The sequence below is a fragment of the Mesoplodon bidens genome (genome assembly GCF_964165515.1).
Source record: "Mesoplodon bidens genome assembly, chromosome: 18".
Taxonomy (NCBI): domain Eukaryota; kingdom Metazoa; phylum Chordata; class Mammalia; order Artiodactyla; family Ziphiidae; genus Mesoplodon; species Mesoplodon bidens.
Genome location: NC_138175.1, coordinates 14,548,506 through 14,567,639, shown reverse-complemented (window position 1 = coordinate 14,567,639; position 19,134 = coordinate 14,548,506). Strand labels below are relative to the sequence as shown.

Here is a 19,134-nt window from a genome sequence, read left to right as displayed (position 1 = left end):
TGCCCCTGGAGGCCCCCCAGGCCCTCCATCACCCAGGCCTCCCATAGCCCATCCATCTAGAATCTCCTCTCCTGCTGTGATAGGCCAGTTAATTTATCTGACCAGGAGATCAAATTAGCCTCTGGGACTAATGGGAGGGCTGTACACCATGTCTCAAGTCTGAGCTTCCAGAAACAAGTTCCTGTCTTTGTAGTGAGCCTGCAAGTGACTTAAATCCAAGAAGAGGCAGACCTTTCACTCTCTTCATATTGAACTTAAAAGTGATCACCATGTCAGGGATAATGTAGTCTGCTTCTATTTGCAGTTCAGTTTAGTCCAATTTCCTGAGATATTTGTTACCCCCTAGAGAAATGAATTGGGCTGTTTTTCATTTCAATTTTGAGTGTTATAAAACTTCTTATACGGCTTTTATGTTATTATAGAAGAACTCTAGCTACCTTATTATAAGATTCATTCTTTTTAAGGCATCTTCCCAATGTCTCAAAATTCAGTGGAGGGCATCCGGCTTTTAGATATTCACTGTGAACTAAGCTGGCTTCTAAAGAAATCAGTGGAAAGTTATCAATGCATATCTGAACCTGAGTTAGGATGATGTCTGCTTGCTTTGTATAGTGATCTGATTTATCCACATGTTTGTATTAATTAATCCCCCCCCAAAGCTAGCTCTGTCTACTGAAGGCCAGACTTTAAAAGAAATTGACTTTAAAAACTGTCCTGTTTTGAAAATATTTCTGAAGAGCTTTGAAGCTGATTATAAGGGAGATTTCACAGCCCACCTGTTCGGCAGCCTTTCTAAGAGCATGTAGCAGTGGAGACACCTTCTGGAACTTTTATAAAAGTGGTCATTTCTCACGGAAATCCCTCTGGAGAGCTTCAAGGTAAATTCTGGGCACATCCCTCTACTACTCACCTTGCAGCAAAACTCTCTGTAGGAAGTCACTTCAGGGACAAGGTCGACTGTGTCTTGCTTTTCCTTATCTAGATACAATCAGGATGGGTCCCTTTTCTTCCAAAGAAAGCTTCTAGACAATACATTGTGTGTTCCTTATGTTGTGGCTTCCAATTACTTTTAGGATGAAAAAAAAACTACTTTATGAGTCACTGCCTTGGGCATGGCATGGCATGAAGTAACCAAGGAGAAGCCTTCTCTTGTTGACCAGGTAGACTGTCCAGTAAAGCCGTTAAGAGCATGAGATTTGGAGCCAGGCTAACTTAGCTCAGCCACTTACTTGCTTTCTGAGTTTTGTCATCTGAAGACTGAGACCATCACAGGACCTACCTCATCAAGCTGTGGTGAAGATTTAACTAGGCAGTCCTTAGTAAGTGCTTAATACAATACCTGGTAGAGAGTAAGTGATGAATAATTGTTGGCTGCAGTTACTTTATTAGGGCCTGTCTTAGTCTGTTCGGGCTGCTATAACAAATACCAGAGACTGGGTGGCTTAAAACAGTAAACATTTATTTCTTATAGTTTTGGACATTGGGAAGTTGTTCTTAACATTCCACAGGTGGTTCCAATGGACAGCTGCGGTGAGAACCATTGTTCTCAAAGCTCCAACTGCATCTCCTTTTGAGAACCTTTAAAAATACGGTTTTCGCCCCCTACAGTCTGAGTAACTTGAATCTCAGCTGCTCAGTTATATCCCACCAACTTCCAGTACGGGTGGCCAGTTGGAAGCATTCTGGGATATAATAAAGAGCTAAGGCAGGCTGCTTTCCATGTGAGGCAGTGTGTGCGTGCCAAATGGAAGCAGTTGATGGTGATGACAGTGATGTTGACAGTGATGATGGGGAGGAGGAGGATGGAGAAGAAGAAGACTAGAGAAGCGGTAGGTGGGAGTCAGGGCCCTCCAGCAGTGGAGGCAGGCATGGCAGGACAGGGGCCTATAGCAGCCACAGGGACAGGAGAGGTGCCGATCCTCCTCCTGCCACTTTATTTTTACTGTTTTCGCACACCTCTTCCTCCTGGCATTGGGCACGGGAAGTTGACAAGCACAAACAGCAAATGTAGGGGGAGCATAGGCGACCGAGTGATGGTGGTGGCCCCTACTCTCTGCTCCACTGTTCTCTCATTTCCATCCCTTCTGGCTAGCCAGCCACTCAGCCTTGCTCATGGACAGGCTGGGGAGGTGGCGGTCGTGGGGATAGACCTTGGGCTGTGGTCTCTCAGGATGGGCTCTTCACCCCAGGGCCATGGTCCTGCCATTCCACCTGCTAATATGCACTGGAACTTCCCACTCCATCTCCATCTCCCCTTTGACCTCCTTGACCAAGGCTGCCATTATCTTTCTTCTGGATTTCTAACACTGTTTTCTATGTTGGCTTCCTGAGAACATCCCATTAGCTTGTGCTTTCCATCGCTGTTTGCAGCACGGTTCAGAGTTTTGGTCGTTGTAGGGTTGCCCCCTTGTAATCCATGCTCCCTTCTGCAGCCCAAGTGAACTTTCAGATCATTTCACTTCCCCGTTTAAAACCTTTGGGAAGACTCCCCATTTCCCTGAGGATAAAGCCAACCCCTTAGTGAGGCTGACAAGGCCCTTCAGGGTCAAGCCTCCTGCTCCCCACCCTCCCCCTATTTGGATACCAAAATGAGAAAATGGCCCACAGCAGCCACTGGTCTCCTATCAATGGTCTTAGCATGGTTCAGAGGTCCAGTTTGAGTTTCAGCAGTTCAAGGTTATGAATGTGTGCTATTCAGTATGACTGATTTCACTGTCGAGATATTTTCTCCTACAGTTACACCTCCTACTTCCATTGCTTTTAATTGTTAATCTGTGTGCCACATTAAGCAAACCACACATCTTTACTTGTTAGATCTTACCAGGTGGTTTTTTACATTGCCATTCTTCCTCTCAGCTATCTGACCTCTGCTTCTCTAATTCTCTTAAACCCCTCTCTCTCTACCTCTTTCCCCTGCCTCCCTTCCTCTGACTCTACACATCATAAGCCTCCTCCAGATTAGATAGCAGTTCCCGCTTCTAAAGGGGGCAGATTATAATCATCACTTTAAATCATGTTAAAAGTAGGCAAATTCTTAAACCTCTCTGAGCACAAACACAAAGTTCCAGCCACTTTTCCATATTTGTGGTCTTACAGTTACTGATCTTCCCACACTGGGAAGCAAATGACAGATGAAACAGATGGGACTGGCTCAGCGCCTTCCCCATCAGCACGTTCCAGCTCTGCCACATGAACAAGAGGAGCGAACTGCAGGCATACACACATGGAAGACAGCCTGCCTTAGCCCTTTATTATGTCCCAGAATGCTTCCACCTGGCCATCCGTGCTGAGGTGGAAGTTGGTGGGACACACGGAGTAGCTGAGACTCAAGTCACTCAGACTGTAGGGGGTGAAAAACAGCTCCCAGGCAGCTCAGGGTGGGTGAGGCAGCTCCTGCTGAGCCAGGGCAGTGCTCCAGAGAAAGGTGCAGCCAACACCCACAGCACCTAGGGGATGGGTGCATCGTCTTAGTGAAGGGGACCTAGTCTGTGCACCAACAGCATCTGCTGCTGTCAGTAATTTCAAAAAAATATTAAACAACATATGAGCCAAACAAAACACACCTGAAGGACCTTTTTAATCCAGCCAGCGGCCATTTGCACCCTCTGTATGGATACTCCCAGAATCCAGGTGCAATGAATCAACGGATTAAAAGTGTTTACTACAAGGCTGCCCCCGTCTTTTTTTGAAACTTTGGCTGCACTGCAGAGAATTCAGCAGATGTGCGACATACACCATTCCATCTCCAAGCGTGGTCTGAAACACAACACACAACATTAACTGAAACACAAGCCTGTTCTTTGGGGTTTTATTTTGGTGCAACACTGCTTCCAGTGAAGGGAGACCAGGAAACAAGAGTGGTGGACTTCTTTTAATTTGTAACACAAAAGATTGTATTGATCCTTACCCAGGAATTGAAAATAAACTATGGGGAGGGTAACTGCTGAGCCCAAACCACTGTGACTGATGGGCAGTGTGTCTGACATTCACGCAGTTCTGTCACAGCTTAAGGGAGGGTTTCTTTGCTGGCTCCTCCTGTGATTCTGATATGGGCAGCTCTGGAACTGGAGCAGTATTGATTTTCCTTGTTTGCTACGCATTCTTTTAAAAATAACTGAATCTAGATAGCCACCGTTTGGGTTAGCATAACAGGAAAGTAATCATCTGTTCCTGAGAGTAAAATAAAATCTGATCCAAAAAACTCTACCAACATTCTATTTCAGTTCTTTGGAGCAGGTTTTCCATTTTACTGATAAGTTAAAGCCTTCGTTATGGTGAAGGTTTCGCTGTCTGCCGCCTATTAGCAGCTGGGCTGCTTTACTGGTTCCCTTTGTTTCCAGAAGACCTCTCGCTTCCCCATTGTCCAGGTATCACTGTCAGCTGAGGTGTTGTTTTTCCTCAGGTCTGAAGACACTCTACAGCTTAGAATTTTTCCTTTTTCAGATATTCCCCATGTGCTTTTTTTTTTTTTCCTTCAGCACAACATCCCAGGGGGGTGCAAATGTTGGATGAGAGTGCTGTTATGTGGAGCAGTGATCTGGCAGAGTCTCCCCAGGTGTCTCTGCTGCCCTGGGGTGATTTAATAAGTGCTCCGAATCATCCTCTGCTGATATTCTGTGTCCCTAGCTGGTAAGGCTGAGTGAATGCCCCACATTAATTACCAGCTCCAGCCCATAGCTGTCCTCTGGCCCTTCCTACCCATGGCGGGTCCTAAATTTGGCTGTGCAGTAGAATTACCTGGGAAGACTGTTAAAAACCTAACTCCTGGGCCCTACGTGAGACCTGCCAAATCAGAATTTACCCAAGGATGAGGTTCAGGAATCTTTAATGAGCTTCCCAGCACCCAGCCCCTGTGTCCTCTGCCCAGAATGGTGTGATTTCAGCCTAAGATGATGTGAACTAGAGGCACCTGACCTGGAAGAAGCCAAATGGAAGTTTGTGCGAGAAGATGAAAAGAGCTTTTCTACTCTTCTCTGAGGCCATCCCAGGCGGGGATGGGGTGGAGGTGGAGGTGCAGAATAGCCAAATTACCCTGCATGCTGCTTACCTGTTCTCATTCAGCCATCCATCCATCCATTCAATCAGATGCTCAGATATTGAGCTCATGCCCTATGTATAAGACCCTGGCCTATGTGAGCTGTAAAGAGGGAATACCTTGGACCCTGCCCTCCAAGAGCTCGCAGTTCTTAGGTGGTGCTGGCCCAGTGATTCCCCAAGGGGAAGCTGAACTGATCTCACTTCTTAAAAAGAGCAAGCGGGAGTCAGCACAGAGTCTTCACCAGGCAAGAAAATAATAACATTAATTTTTCCCATCATATTGATTTTCCTAAATATGGTAGATAAAATTGGTTTTTAATTTATAGTAATGATATAAAATTTTCCTTTAAAATAAGCCTACTGATTAACACCACAATGTGCTATCACTACATAATCATTTGAATAGTTATAATTTAAAAGACTGAATACCAAGTGTGGGTGAGGATGTGGACCAACCGGAACTCTCATCACTGTGGGTGGTAGTGTAAATTGGTGTAAAGCCACTTTGGAAAACTGACAGTTTCCTATAATGTTATACAAATACTATACAATCCAACATTTCCCTTCCTCAGAATTTACCTAAGAGGAATGAAAACATATGTCCACACAAAGACTTCTACACAATTATTCTTAGCAACTTTATTCATATTATTAAAAGCTGGAAAAAGCCAAGGTGTCCATCAACAAGAAGATGGTTAAACACACTAGTCATCATCCATACTATGGAATACTGCTCAGTGTTAAAAAAAAAAAGAAGAGACTACTGCTCTTTGCTACAATATAGATGATTCTCAAAAATACTATACTGAGCAAAAGAAGTCAAACACAAAAGAGTACATACTTTGGATTCCACTTATATGAAACTGTAGGCATAGCTTAATCTATAGTGATAGAAAGCAGATGAGTGTTTGTCTGGAGCCAGGGGTGGAGGAGGGGGAGGAATTGACTGGTGGGGGCACAAGGGAACTTTTGTGTGTGTGTGTGTGTGTGTGTGTGTTTATTTTATTTTTTTAATTTAATTTTTTTATACAGGAGGTTCTTATTAGTCATCAATTTTATACACATCAGTGTATACATGTCAATCCCAATTGCCCAATTCATCACACCCCCACCCCCACCCCCCACTGCTTTCCCCCCTTGGTGTCCATACGTTTGTTCTCTACATCTGTGTCTCTATTTCTGCCCTGCAAACCGGTTCATCTGTACCATTTTTCTAGATTCCACATATATGCATTAATATACGATATTTGTTTTTCTCTTTCTGACTTACTTCACTCTGTATGACAGTCTCTAGATCCATCCACATCTCTACAAATGACCCAATTTCGTTCCTTTTTATGGCTGAGTAATATTCCATTGTATCTATGTACCACATCTTCTTTATCCATTCGTCTGTCAATGGGCATTTAGGTTGCTTCCATGACCTGGCTATTTTAAATAGTGCTGCAGTGAACATTGGGGTGCATGTGTCTTTTTGAATTATGGTTTTCTCTGGGTATATGCCCAGTAGTGGGATTGCTGGATCATACGGTAATTCTATTTTTAGATTTTTAAGGAACCTCCATACTGTTCTCCATAGTGGCTGTATCAATTTACATTCCCACCAACAGGGCAAGAGGGTTCCCTTTTCTCCACACCCACTCCAGCATTTGTTGTTTGTAGATTTTCTGATGATGCCCATTCTAACTGGTGTGAGGTGAGACCTCATTGTAGTTTTGATTTGCGTTTCTCTAACAATTAGTGATGTTGAGCAGCTTTTCATGTACCTCTTGGCCATCTGTATGTCTTCTTTGGAGAAATGTCTCTTTAGGTCTTGCGCCCATTTTTGGATTGGGTTGCTTTTTTAATATTGAGCTGCATGAGCTGTTTATATATTTTGGAGATTAATCCTTTGTCCGTTGATTCGTTTCCAAATATTTTCTCCCATTCTGAGGGTTGTCTTTTCGTCTTGTTTATGGTTTCCTTTACTGTGCAAAAGCTTTGAAGTTTCATTAGGTCCCATTTGTTTATTTTTGTTTTTATTTCCATTATTCTAGGAGGTGGATCAAAAAAGATCTTGCTGTGATTTATGTCAAAGAGTGTTCTTCCTATGTTTTCCTCTAAGAGTTTTATAGTGCCCAGTCTAACATTTAGGTCTCTAATCCATTTTGAGTTTATTTTTGTGTATGGTGTTAGGGAGTGTTCTAATTTCATTCTTTTACATGTAGCTGTCCAGTTTTCCCAGCACCACTTATTGAAGAGACTGTCTTTTCTCCATTGTATATCCTTGCCTCCTTTGTCATAGATTAGCTGACTATAGGTGCATGGGTTTATCTCTGGGCTCTCTATCCTGTTCCCTTGATCTATATTTCTGTTTTTATGCCAGTACCATATTGTCTTGATTACTGTAGCTTTGTAGTATAGTCTGAAGTCAGGGAGTCTGATTCCTCCAGCTACAAGGGAACTTTTTAAGATGATAAACTTTTTTTTTCAAATAAATTGCTCTTTTTTTAATGTTTTTTATTTATTTATTTTATTTATTTATTTTTGGCTGTGTTGGGTCTTTGTTGCTGCACGCGGGCTTTCTCTAGTTGTGGTGAGTGGGGGCTGCTCTTCGTTGCAGCGCGCAGGCTTCTCATCACGGTGGCTTCTCTTGTTGTGGAGCATGGGCTCCAGGCACCCGGGCTTCAGTAGTTGTGGCTCGTGAGCTCTAGAGCACAGGCTCAGTAGTTGTCATGCTCGGGCTTAGTTGCTCCATGGCATGTGGGATCTTCCTGGACAAGGGTTCGAACCCATGTCCCCTGCATTGTCAGGCGGACTTTTAACCACTGTCATCAGGGAAGCCTGTAAACTTTTTAAGTGTTCTGTATGTTAATATGGTAGTGGTTACACTGGTATATATGTATTTGCAAAAACTCATCAAACTGTATGTTTAAAATGAGTGTATGTTAATTATACCTCAATAAAATAGATTTATTAAATGATACTCAACAGGGCAGAAATCATGAAGTTGGTAGTTGAACACCCGGTAGTGGTACTCAGGTACGTGGTAGACAGTGGACAGTATCCTAAAAGATGTGCACATGAAATGCTGTGAAACTTCAGAGGGAGGAAGAAGTTCTTCAAATGGGAAGATGGGAGAGTGGTGGGACCTTCATATAATAGATAACATTTCTGCTGAGCCTCTGAGAAAAAGTAGAGAGCATGTGGGGCAAGAATGAATATCAGGGCTTCCCTGGTGGCGCAGTGGTTGAGAGTCCACCTGCCGATGCAGGGGACACGGGTTCGTGCCCCGGTCCGGGAAGATCCCACATGCCACAGAGCGGCTGGGCCCGTGAGCCATGGCTGCTGAGCCTGCGCGTCCGGAGCCTGTGCTCCGCAACGGGAGAGGCCACAACAGTGAGAGGTACCGCACCGCAAAAAAAAAAAAAAAAAAAAAAGAATGAATATCAAAGTGAAATTGGGTTGAAATTAATATAAGGGGCCTGAGATGGGGGAGGGGAGGAATCCCTAAAAAAGCCACATGCACCCTGGGGAAATAGGAAGAATGGGGGCAACCCCACCACTTTGACCTTTATGACGTCAATTCAGTGAAACCTGGACATAAGGGCTTCAGCACCAGCTGTTGCAGTCACCAATTTCCCCCTCGGCCCTCTGCTCTGAGACTTGGAGTGGCAGCAAAGCAAATGCAGGGCCAGGACCAGGGTGGAGCAGTCCAGGCGCCCAGAGCAAGCATGATGGGAGGCAGGGTCCCACAAAGGCTGAGCCCTCACTAACAGGACCAGAGAGCGAGTGCCTCGCATCCTCATCCTGCTTTCTGGTTATCTGGGAGCAGGAGCCCTGGTGACTCATTCATTCCTAGCCATGCTGAGTGCCCCCTGCAGGCCAGGCACTGCGTTAGATGGTGTATTAGATACAAGTCCTCAGGGGTCTCACAGTCTAGCAGGAAGGGGAAAAACAAGTGTGAGAGGGGAAACCCAGGGGCCGTGGGTTCTCAGAGGAAAGACACTGGACCCAGACTGCGAGGGGGTGGTCAGCAAACTTTTGGAAAAAATGAAACGTCAGTTATGATTTGAAGAAGGTAAATACAAGAGAGCGTGTAGGGCAGTCCCTTCTCAACCTGCCTCGTCTAGGATTTGGAGTTTGGCCTTAGAAACCAAGAGCCTACCCAGGCACTGACTTGCTACAGCTGATGTGACTCTTTCCTTCCATCCCCATGCCTCTGTAGGTTTGTGACGTGGCCAAGGAAGCCCTACAGTGCCCCCCTGTCCCAGGTGGAATCCATCCCAGTAACCTCGGCATCTGTCAGCTTGGCAGCAGTCCCAGCAATAGAGTCCCCCGAGATGGATCTGAGTGATTTTGTTAAGTAAGTGCAAAGGCAAAGCCAGAATGGATTTCTTTAAATAGCATTCTTTTCTCTACACTGACTTACATTCTCAAACTTGTCTTTCATGTATTCATCCAGCAGTTTAATGAGTGCCTTCTCTGTGTTAGGCCCTGGAGGGGGCATCTGGAATACAGAGTTGAAAGTCATCTCTGCTCTCAGGGGATCATAGCCTCCTGAGTCTTGAGGGACTGAGCCCTTCTGATCATGTTGCCCTCTCCATCTGCCAAGCCAGGATCAGGTCAAGGGTAGAAAGCAGAAAAGGATATGACAATTGGCTATGTGTTATATTCTCACAATAAAATGTTCCGGCCCTGGGGACACACCCAAGTTGTCTGAAGAACTGCCAGAGCTTCTGAGAACTTTCTGTAAGTCAGACAAGGGCTTGATAGCCCAGGAAAAGAAGGGTTGGGGCCTATGGAAAATGGACGCGTTTGATGCCCTAAACTGCACGTTTGGGGGCAGGTAGTAACAGCACTGACCAGCTGACCCTTGAGAAACGTGTCCCTTGAATGAGAACCCCACTTATTCTTTGGGGCACCATAGAGCAGAGAGGAAGACAGGGCCATCATGCAGCTGAAAACTGTGTTGTGATGGTTGCCAAATGAGTGATTCTCCAAGTTTTCATTAAACTCCCCAGGACTATCCTTGTGGATGAAGAAGTTGGATCTGAAGAAAGAGAGACCAAAAAAGCACAGGTGGGCTTCCCCGGTGGTGCGGTGGTTGAGAGTCTGCCTGCCGATGCAGGGGACACGGGTTCGTTCCCCGGTCCGGGAAGATCCCACGTGCTGCAGAGCGGCTGGGCCCGTGAGCCATGGCCACTGGGCCCGCGCGTCTGGAGCCTGTGCTCCGCAATGGGAGAGGCCACAGCAGTGAGAGGCCTGCGTACTGCAAAAAAAAAAAATCACAGGTGTCCATCATGGCCATCTCAGATGTATGGTTTCCTTTCCCTGGGGCGGGTGGGCCGCACATCTTTCTCCGGGTTCCTTCCCAACCAAACACCCACAGAACCAACACCTCAGTGAGAACCCAGACACCTCAGCAAATAGATTTTCTCTGTAATGGAAAAGCCATTTACCTCTAACCTTGGCAATCTTGTGCTCTTCCCAGCCCCTAGATAGAGGCTACAAAAGGAGAACTGTCTTCCATAGTAAAAACAAAGAGGAGACTGAGAGTTTACAAATTCATACTCTTAAATTCTCCTTCTAGAATGATGGCCTAAGGAAATCATCAGAAATACAAAGATGTATGTACAAAGATGTATGTTAAAACAGTTTAGAAATAGCAAAAAATTAGGAAAATTATGTCCATGATAATATGTATGTCCATGATAATATGCAGTCTTTTAAATAAGGTTTGTCTCAGTATTGGCAGAGTCAGGGAAAGCAAGCATTTTCACACTTCGTAGGTAGGAGTATGAATTGGTGTAGCCTCTGTGACATGCAATCTGGCAGGTGTATCAAAATTTAAAATGCACAATTCCTCTGCTAGAATATTATTCTCCAGATAGACCTTTACATTTACATAAAGACGTGTAACTATCCTTGTACACTGCAGCTTTGTTGGTAAAAGCAAGAAAAATTGGGAATGACTTAATTCCCCCAGTAGGAGACTGGTCAAATAAATTACATCTGCACAAGGCAGTACTATGAAATCCTTTTTAGAAAATGAAAAAGTTCTCTCTTTACTGATTTGGAGCAATCTCTGATATATTAAGTAAAAAATACTATATGTTCTGTTTTTTAAAGTATTTTAAATGATGCTTGTAAAGAATATTTAGTCATATGGGAGGGTATCATTCATGCTATAATGTTAACTGAAAAAATCAGAATACAAATATATATACATATATACTCACACTATACACACTGACATATATCTGCAGAATAATCTGATGATTGATTTGTATTTCTTTCTTTGAAGCTTTCTGTATTTTCCACATTTTTTAGAATAAGTATGTGTGTGCATATAAAACACTTGTCTTTTAAGTGTTAATTCTTTTCTTTTGTATATATTTTGAAAGATATCCTAGAAAATTCAAGAATACAGAAAAATGAAAGCAAAAATTCTCAAAATCCCACCATTCATAGAAAACTTTCAGCAAATAACCTCCCAGATATCTCTGTTTGCATATGCAGATCTCTGAGTGAATTTATACACACTCACACTTGCAGGTGTGATACATAGGCCTGTGTAATATTACATAAATGGAACTGCTTTTTTACTCAGTAATATGTTGTGCGCATCATCCCTGGTTTATAAATATGCACTGCTATCCTCCATGGATAGCAGTACCACACACACTTCATTTAAAGTGATCCCCTCGTGACAGGTATTTAGTTTACTTCCAAAATTTTGCTATTACAGAAAACACTGAAGTAAACATCCTTGTACATACATCTTGGACACCTCCCCAGTTCTCTCCGTAGGAGAAAAAAACGTGCTATTTTAAATATATATACAACATACTTCCTTTTTCTATCAGCGAGGGGGAGGAGCACATTGATGACAAATTATGAATGTTTGCAAGTTTTTCCTCACACCTCTAATTCCCAGGGATTAAAAATGAACTCTGCTGAAACAGAAAGAATAGACACAAACCAGAGCCAGGCGGAGTTTCAGGAATCGCCATGGATCTTTGAACGGGATGAAATGTTTTCCATTGGGATAGAAGAAGTAAGTAACACCTCATGGGCCCTAGAGTCATCTGATACAATTCTTCTTACTGAGCCCCTGCCCCAAGTTAGAAATTTAAATTTGCCCGAGCACTGTTACTGCCTTATCATCATGTACTTTCAGGGTGCTAGGCTAGTCACCTTTCATGGAGTCAAACAAGGTAAAGTCAAGAATCAATCTGTAAATTGGCTGAACTTTAGCTCGCCCTTTGCAGACTCTCATATGGAATGACTTTCTCTGCAGGTGTTTGATATTTTGCCTCTCTGTGGAGTGCTGCGGCCACACAGTAGCCGCCAGATATCGTTCACCTTCTATGGACACTGTGACATCATTGCACAGGCTAAAGCTCTGTGTGAAGTGGAAGGAGGGCCCACCTATGAGATAATACTAAGGGGAGAGGCCTCCCTGGTCAACTATTCCTTTGACACCAAGGACATTAACTGTGGATTACAGGTATTGCCAGCCATCGGGAGGAGATTTTCTGGGTTTGCCTTAAACATCGGTCATAGTCTTTGTGCTCTCATCTCTCCTGGAACCCCAGTCAGCATAATCTCACCATCACCCCTACCCTTGACCCCTAAGCTGCTTCCTAAGCCTGATCATCCCCCCACTGCCAACCATTTGCCAGACATTTTCACTTGTTTTTCTCATTGTCTCCTCAAATTCTGCATGTTAGACACTAAAATTTGCATCTTTATTCTCAGTCCAAAAGCCCATTCCACCTTCTTTGTTTCTTTCAATAGGACTACTCCCTTCTCAGTCCCTTGAGTTTACGACCTCCAAGGAATTTTCCACTGCAGTCTGTCTTTCAGCTCCCCACATCCTTACAGGCCCCGGGGTTTGCTAATTCATCAAGCATAATTCCTCTGAGTTGGTTTTGCATTTCCCATCACCACTGCGATTATCACACTGCAGGACCTCAAGCCATGCCTAAATTATTACAGCAGTTCTTCTCAAACTGTGATGTGCATACGAATCACCTGGGAATCTTGTTCAAGTGCCGATTCTGATTCAGTAGGTCCAGGGTGGAGCCTGAGAGTCTGCATTTCTGACAAGTTCCCAGGTGATGTTGATGCTGCTGGTCCACGGACCCATGGAAACAAGGGATTACAGTGCATTTCTGGCTTCTATCAAAAACTGATCTAAATATCATTGCCAGGTAGATTTTCCCAAACTTACCTTGGGAAAAGAGCAAAAATGATTGCATAGAGAAAAGAGCATTGTTTTGTAGTCAGAAGTACTGGGATGTTATCCTACTTTTACTCCCTACTGACTATGACCTTGGGCACATCCCCTAATCTCTCCAAGCCTCAGTATCCCTCATCTCTAAAATGGGAATGGGGCAGCAATTCCTATTTCACCAGATGGTTATGGTTACTTAAGTAAAGTGTCTGGTCAGTACTGTGCCTGAGTCAGAGAAGGCCTTCAATCATGAGTCACTCTGTGGATCAGAGCCAGGTTCCTCCACCTGAGCAAGGGTATCCTAAGCCCCTCTATTAACTGATGCTCCTTACGTATTAAACTTTGTTTCTCATAATTTCCCATTATAAACTGCTCATTCATTTATGGACAAGCTGGTTTGCCCACTGGCCCTAATGCAGCCCAGCCCTTTCTGCTTCCATTTTTCCTATTATATTATCTATCTCTTCCTCCGCTCTGCCAACTCCAAAGTCACACATACTCTAAGACCCAGCTCAACTCCATCCCTCAGTTATCTTCCTCTTACACTACATTCTCTTGTCACTTAGAGTCTTTGCCATAATATAATGTACTTTCTAAATCTTGCTTTGGAATAATTGTCAGTTAATTCTATGTCTGTACATCTTCTCTCCCCAATTAGAATTTGTGTTATGTACTCAGATACCATATCTCCTACCAAATATGAATGGGAATTAGACACCCCATTATATAGCCACTGCATTATTATTTTTTTTATTATTCAGTATTATTACTGAATTGTGTGTGTACATATATGTTTACAGGTTAAAGATTGTGCCTAAAATCAAATTCACCTAACACCTATTGACACCTTGTGCGTTACTTTGACCAAATAGAATTTTCTTTCACGCCTTATCTCCAGGGTCTTCTGGGCAATTGGCAATTTGGCTCAGCTCCGAGTGCTTCCTTTGTAGCAACCAGTTCTTCCCCTACTTTGTCCTAAGAGCCCCCAAAGTGGCTTCAGTTTGTGGTTATTGGACCCTCCGAATTATGTGAGCAAAATCTCAGGAAAAAGAATATGGCTGGCCTATTACTCCCCTGTCTCTCCATAAAAATAGAAAAATTCATTCCAGAACATTCTGAACTCAAATCTTATCCAGAAAAGCAAATCTTCGTAATATAAAAAAGCTTACTTTAAGATCCTCTAATATGAATTCTTTGTGATGAAGAAACAGAGGTTCAGGGAGGTGAAATGCTCACCCCACAGCTGTACTAAACTAAATTAGTTGTTAGAAGACCTAAGACAGAGCCAGTCTCCAGGGTCTAGTGCTCCTCCCGCCCAGTAGGCACCTGGTTGTGATACTGAACTGTGGATTGGCCAGCATCTACCTCATGGAAAATGAAATCCGTGTCTGTGGGGCATGCTGTCTACCTGCCTTTGTCAGGATGACAGCAGCATCCCAGAGGGTGGGTGACAGGGGAGTCACTCTTCTGCTTCTTCTCCTCTCGAGCTGTTCGACCATGTCACAGAGAGTGAAATCACACTCAAGAACACTGGGAAGGTTGGCTTTGAGTTCAGCGTTCTGACTGACCCCCAGTCTTCGCCAGACAGCCTTCTGCCGGGAGTGCCACTCATCCAGCCTCTCTCAGTAAGTAGCCCATCCCCACCCCAACCCATGACGGCCACCTGATGATGGTAGGAGGGGCCCAAACCCAAACCTGCAAGCCACAGCCCAGGGGCTGAGATTATGCTAAACATTCACGCCAAGATTATGGGTGTGATTTTTTTTTTAATTAAAACTAACAAGCTCTCAGAGACAAGAAAAATAAATATATCCAAGCCCTTCCTTCACTCATTAAACAACTATTTAGTGTGTCCTCCATTAGCCAGGCACTGTTCAGGCACCAGGGGTTAAACAGTGAACAAGATATACAACCCCATAGATTTTTTTTCCATGATTATAAGAATAGTTTATTTCCACTTACGTCCTCACACTTCCCTTGTAATTCCTTGAAGCCGAGGGCCTCCTCTACTCTGACTACAACAACTAAAAGCAGCTTTTTGTTAGAAGTAGTGAAAACACCAGTAGACTGCAGTGAGCCATATTGGTTTTAGAACAAATGGAAGAGATGGTTCCTTGTACATATTATGTTAATCTAACAGTTTTAAGGAATTTTTGTCGAGTTTATCTCATCATGAAAATAATACATAATTGTTATAGAAAAATTGAAGGATACGAAAAAGGATAAAGAATGAAATTAAAATTGTTCATCATCTTACAATCCAAAGATAAAAGTGCTGTCATCTTGGATGATAGAGTCTATTCTTCCCCTAAATTATCACATATATTTGGGTCTATTGCTAGTTTCTCTATTCTTTTTTTTTTTTTTTTAATTTATTTTATTTATTTTTGGCTGTGTTGGGTCCTCGTTGCTGCACGCGGGCTCCCCCCGGCCGCGTCAAGCGGGGGCCGCTCCCCGTTCTGGTGCGCGGGCCTCTCACTGCGGTGGCCTCTCCCGCTGCAGAGCTCGGGCTCTAGGCCCACGCGCCCCAGTAGTTGTGGCTCGCAGGCTCTAGAGTGCATGCTCAATAGCCGTGGCGCACCGGCCCAGCCGCTCCACGGCATGCGGGATCCTCCCAGACCAGGACTCGAACCCGTGTCCCCCGCACCGGCAGGGGGACCCCCAACCACTGCACCACCAGGGAAGCCCTCTCTATTCTTTATTGATCTGTTTGCCTGTACCTACATCCATAAGATACTATTTTAAGTGTTATAGCTTTAAAGTACATCTTAATGTCTATTAAGTCAACTCCCTTTGAATTCTTCTTTTTCCAATTTATCTTAGATATTCTTTTGAATTTTACTTTTATATTCTTCCTAAGTTGCATGCCTACTTTTCTTTCTTTCTTAATTAATAATGAAAAAATGTGAGTACACATTTACCTGAGTACACCTTTAGCTCCATCTCATAATTTTAAAGAAAATTATAGATTGAAAAAAGGAAGTTAAGTTAGCATATTTTATACATTTTAATATCAACCATTATAATTTTAATTATTTTCTAAGTTGTCTAGAATTGTAGTTTTATCTACAAGTGTAATTTTAAAGTATATTTTTCTCTTTTTCAAATTTCCAAATGACTCAGCTTTTTCTTTTTGTTATTTAAACGCTTATTCATGTGAAGTTAATACTGAGTTTTTCATATCATGGCCAGGTAATATGACCTTCTCAATTACTACTTTTATTAGTTTGTTAATATATTTTAGTGGTCTAAAATGATTTTTTTTTTTTTTTTTTTTTTTTTCTTTTTGCGGTATGCGGGCCTCTCACTGTTGTGGCCTCTCCCGTTGCGGAGCACAGGCTCCGGATGCGCAGGCCCAGCGGCCATGGCTCACGGGCCCAGCCGCTCCGCGGCATATGGGATCCCCCCAGACCGGGGCACGAACCCGTATCCCCTGCATCGGCAGGCGGACTCTCAACCACTGCGCCACCAGGGAGGCCCTAAAATGATTTTTTAATACCATTGAATGTTTGGAAACAATGTTGTCTGGACTATAGAATGCAGATTATGATGAATCTTTATTAAATTAACTTCTATTAAATTATATTATTCAAATCTTGTATCCCTTTTTCTGTTTAATTATTCTAAGACTAAGAATGGTATATAAAAAGTTTTCTAAGACTAAGAATGGTTTATAAAGGGTTTTAGTATATAAAAGACTAAAAATGGTATATAAAATATATACACATTTTTGTTTTATCCATTTTCATTTCTATCTTATTTAACACATAAGATTTAATGACTATTAAGTGTTCATCCTGCACTGTATATTTTATCTATTTTAAATTGCCACTTTCTTCCCTTTTAATGCTTTTTACTTTGAATTCTTCTTTGTTTGGTATTAATATTGTGTCTTTCGAAGTACCTTATTAGCTATCTTTCACAAGGTTTGGTATGTTGTGTTTTTATTGTGGTTCAGTTCTATACATTTCATAGTAATCACAAGTATATCTTTTTCTTTGGCTGTGGGTTCACTCCTTCACTCTGAGGATATGTCTTTCATTTATTATATCTTCAAGTATTGCTTCTCCCCTATTTTCTCCAGTCTTTTCTGCTAAAGCAACTTTTAGACATATGTTGGACCTTCTCATTCTGTCCGTGTTTCTAAACCTATATGTCACATGTGTATCTCTTTACTCTTTATCTCTCTAAACTGCATTCAAGATAATTACCTCAGCTCTTTCAGTTAATTAATTTTCTTTTCAACTGAGTATGATCTACTGTTTATACTCTGCATTCCTAACCCTACTCTGCGTTCCTAATTTCAGTGATCATATTTTTCATGTCAAAAATTCCACCTGTTATTCACCTCTTTCACTGGGATTTTAATTTCTTCATTTACCACTAATCATTTTGTAGATTCCTTTAAGTTATTCTAATTGAGTTATTAGGGATGCCATTATTCCTATTTGTGTGACTGTTAACTCTCTTTCATTATCAATGCTTTCCCTGTATGATATGTAATTTTTGACTTGGGATCATCTTCCACTGAGACCGTTTTCTCTGTGACAGCCTCATTCACCCTGGATTGCAGGGTGGTGCTACAGTAGTGTTGCAGTTGTTTTGGCCAGGTACCCCAAGGGGTCAGGTGTTTTTTTTTTAACCCCCACATTTGTTTATTTATTTTTTTGGCTGTGTTGGGTCTTCGTTTCTGTGTGAGGGCTTTCTCTAGTTGTGGCAAGCGGGGGCCACTCTTCATCGTGATGCGCGGGCCTCTCACTGTCGCGGCCTCTCTTGTTGCGGAGCACAGGCTCCAGACGCGCAGGCTCAGTAGTTGTGGCTCACGGGCCTAGTTGCTCCGTGGCATGTGGGATCCTCCCAGACCAGGGCTCGAACCCGTGTCCCCTGCATTAGCAGGCAGATTCTCAACCACTGTGCCACCAGGGAAGCCCAGGGGTCAGATTTTGAGTTAATGTTTTGTTTGTTTTCTTTCTTATTGGAGTATAGTTGCTTTACTTGAGTTAATGTTTTGACCTGGATTAACCACAGTGATCTGTCAGTGTACGTGAAGACTCCATGCATATGCATGATACAGGCTTGAGCATTCTGTATCCCATGGGATACATATTTTCCCCACCTAGGATCCCAGAGAGATACAAGCTTCCTTGATTCTTCCCTGAAGTGCAGAGAAGTAACAGGAGTGGCTGCCCTTCATGGCTCCATCCTCATGCAGGGATCTGTCCTGTGTGCCCACCTCACATGGGTCCAGGCTGCATCCCTCTATTTCAGTCCTTGGGTGGTAGGGACTGTAGTTGGGTCTGATGTCACCCGTGGTCACCAAGTAAAGGCTCTGAACTTAACCACACTGGCTAGGTTCCCTCTGTTTCTTTTTCACATCAGAGGATCTATTTTCTTTCAAGCTCACTATATATTGAAAGAGAGTTTTGTTGTTGTCTTTGTTGTTGTTGTGCCTTATACAGAATATCCTTACACTTGTAACATGAGAGGGAACTATAACAGTGCAGTCACCAGCATTTGCAGAACCAGAAGTAGGAGGATTTTTCATCCCCATATACTTTTTCCTGGTTTGGGGTTACTCCCTGTCCCTGACTCTCTGCTCCTGCTGTTTACACACAGTGGCTTCTTGAATCTCATTGAGACCATGGATTAGATATTATGTTATTTTTTCTTCTTTCTTATAGGAACTCATAGAATATATTTGCTCTTATTCCTCAGAATCATCCCTGTGTCATGGGTCCCCAGGATCATCCCCCAGGTTTAACGATTTTCTAGGGGGACTCACCAATAAGTTGTACTGGTGACTGTGATTTATTCCAGCCAAAGAATACAAAGTAAAATCAGCAAAGCGAAAAAGCACATGGAGCAAAGTTCAGAAG

The 19,134-nt window shown here is 43.0% G+C and overlaps 1 protein-coding gene across 1 annotated transcript in view; it reads left to right on the top strand.

Annotated features, from left to right (window-relative positions):
- HYDIN (HYDIN axonemal central pair apparatus protein) overlaps nucleotides 1–19,134 on the top strand; it is a 448,650-nt gene that overhangs the window by 296,897 nt on the left and 132,619 nt on the right. The window contains exons 25-30 of the mRNA XM_081216141.1: nucleotides 9,245–9,382; nucleotides 10,041–10,098; nucleotides 10,311–10,334; nucleotides 11,957–12,076; nucleotides 12,320–12,529; nucleotides 14,746–14,883. Coding sequence (XP_081072267.1) covers nucleotides 9,245–9,382; nucleotides 10,041–10,098; nucleotides 10,311–10,334; nucleotides 11,957–12,076; nucleotides 12,320–12,529; nucleotides 14,746–14,883 — 688 coding nt within the window. The remainder of the gene's footprint in view (nucleotides 1–9,244; nucleotides 9,383–10,040; nucleotides 10,099–10,310; nucleotides 10,335–11,956; nucleotides 12,077–12,319; nucleotides 12,530–14,745; nucleotides 14,884–19,134) is intronic.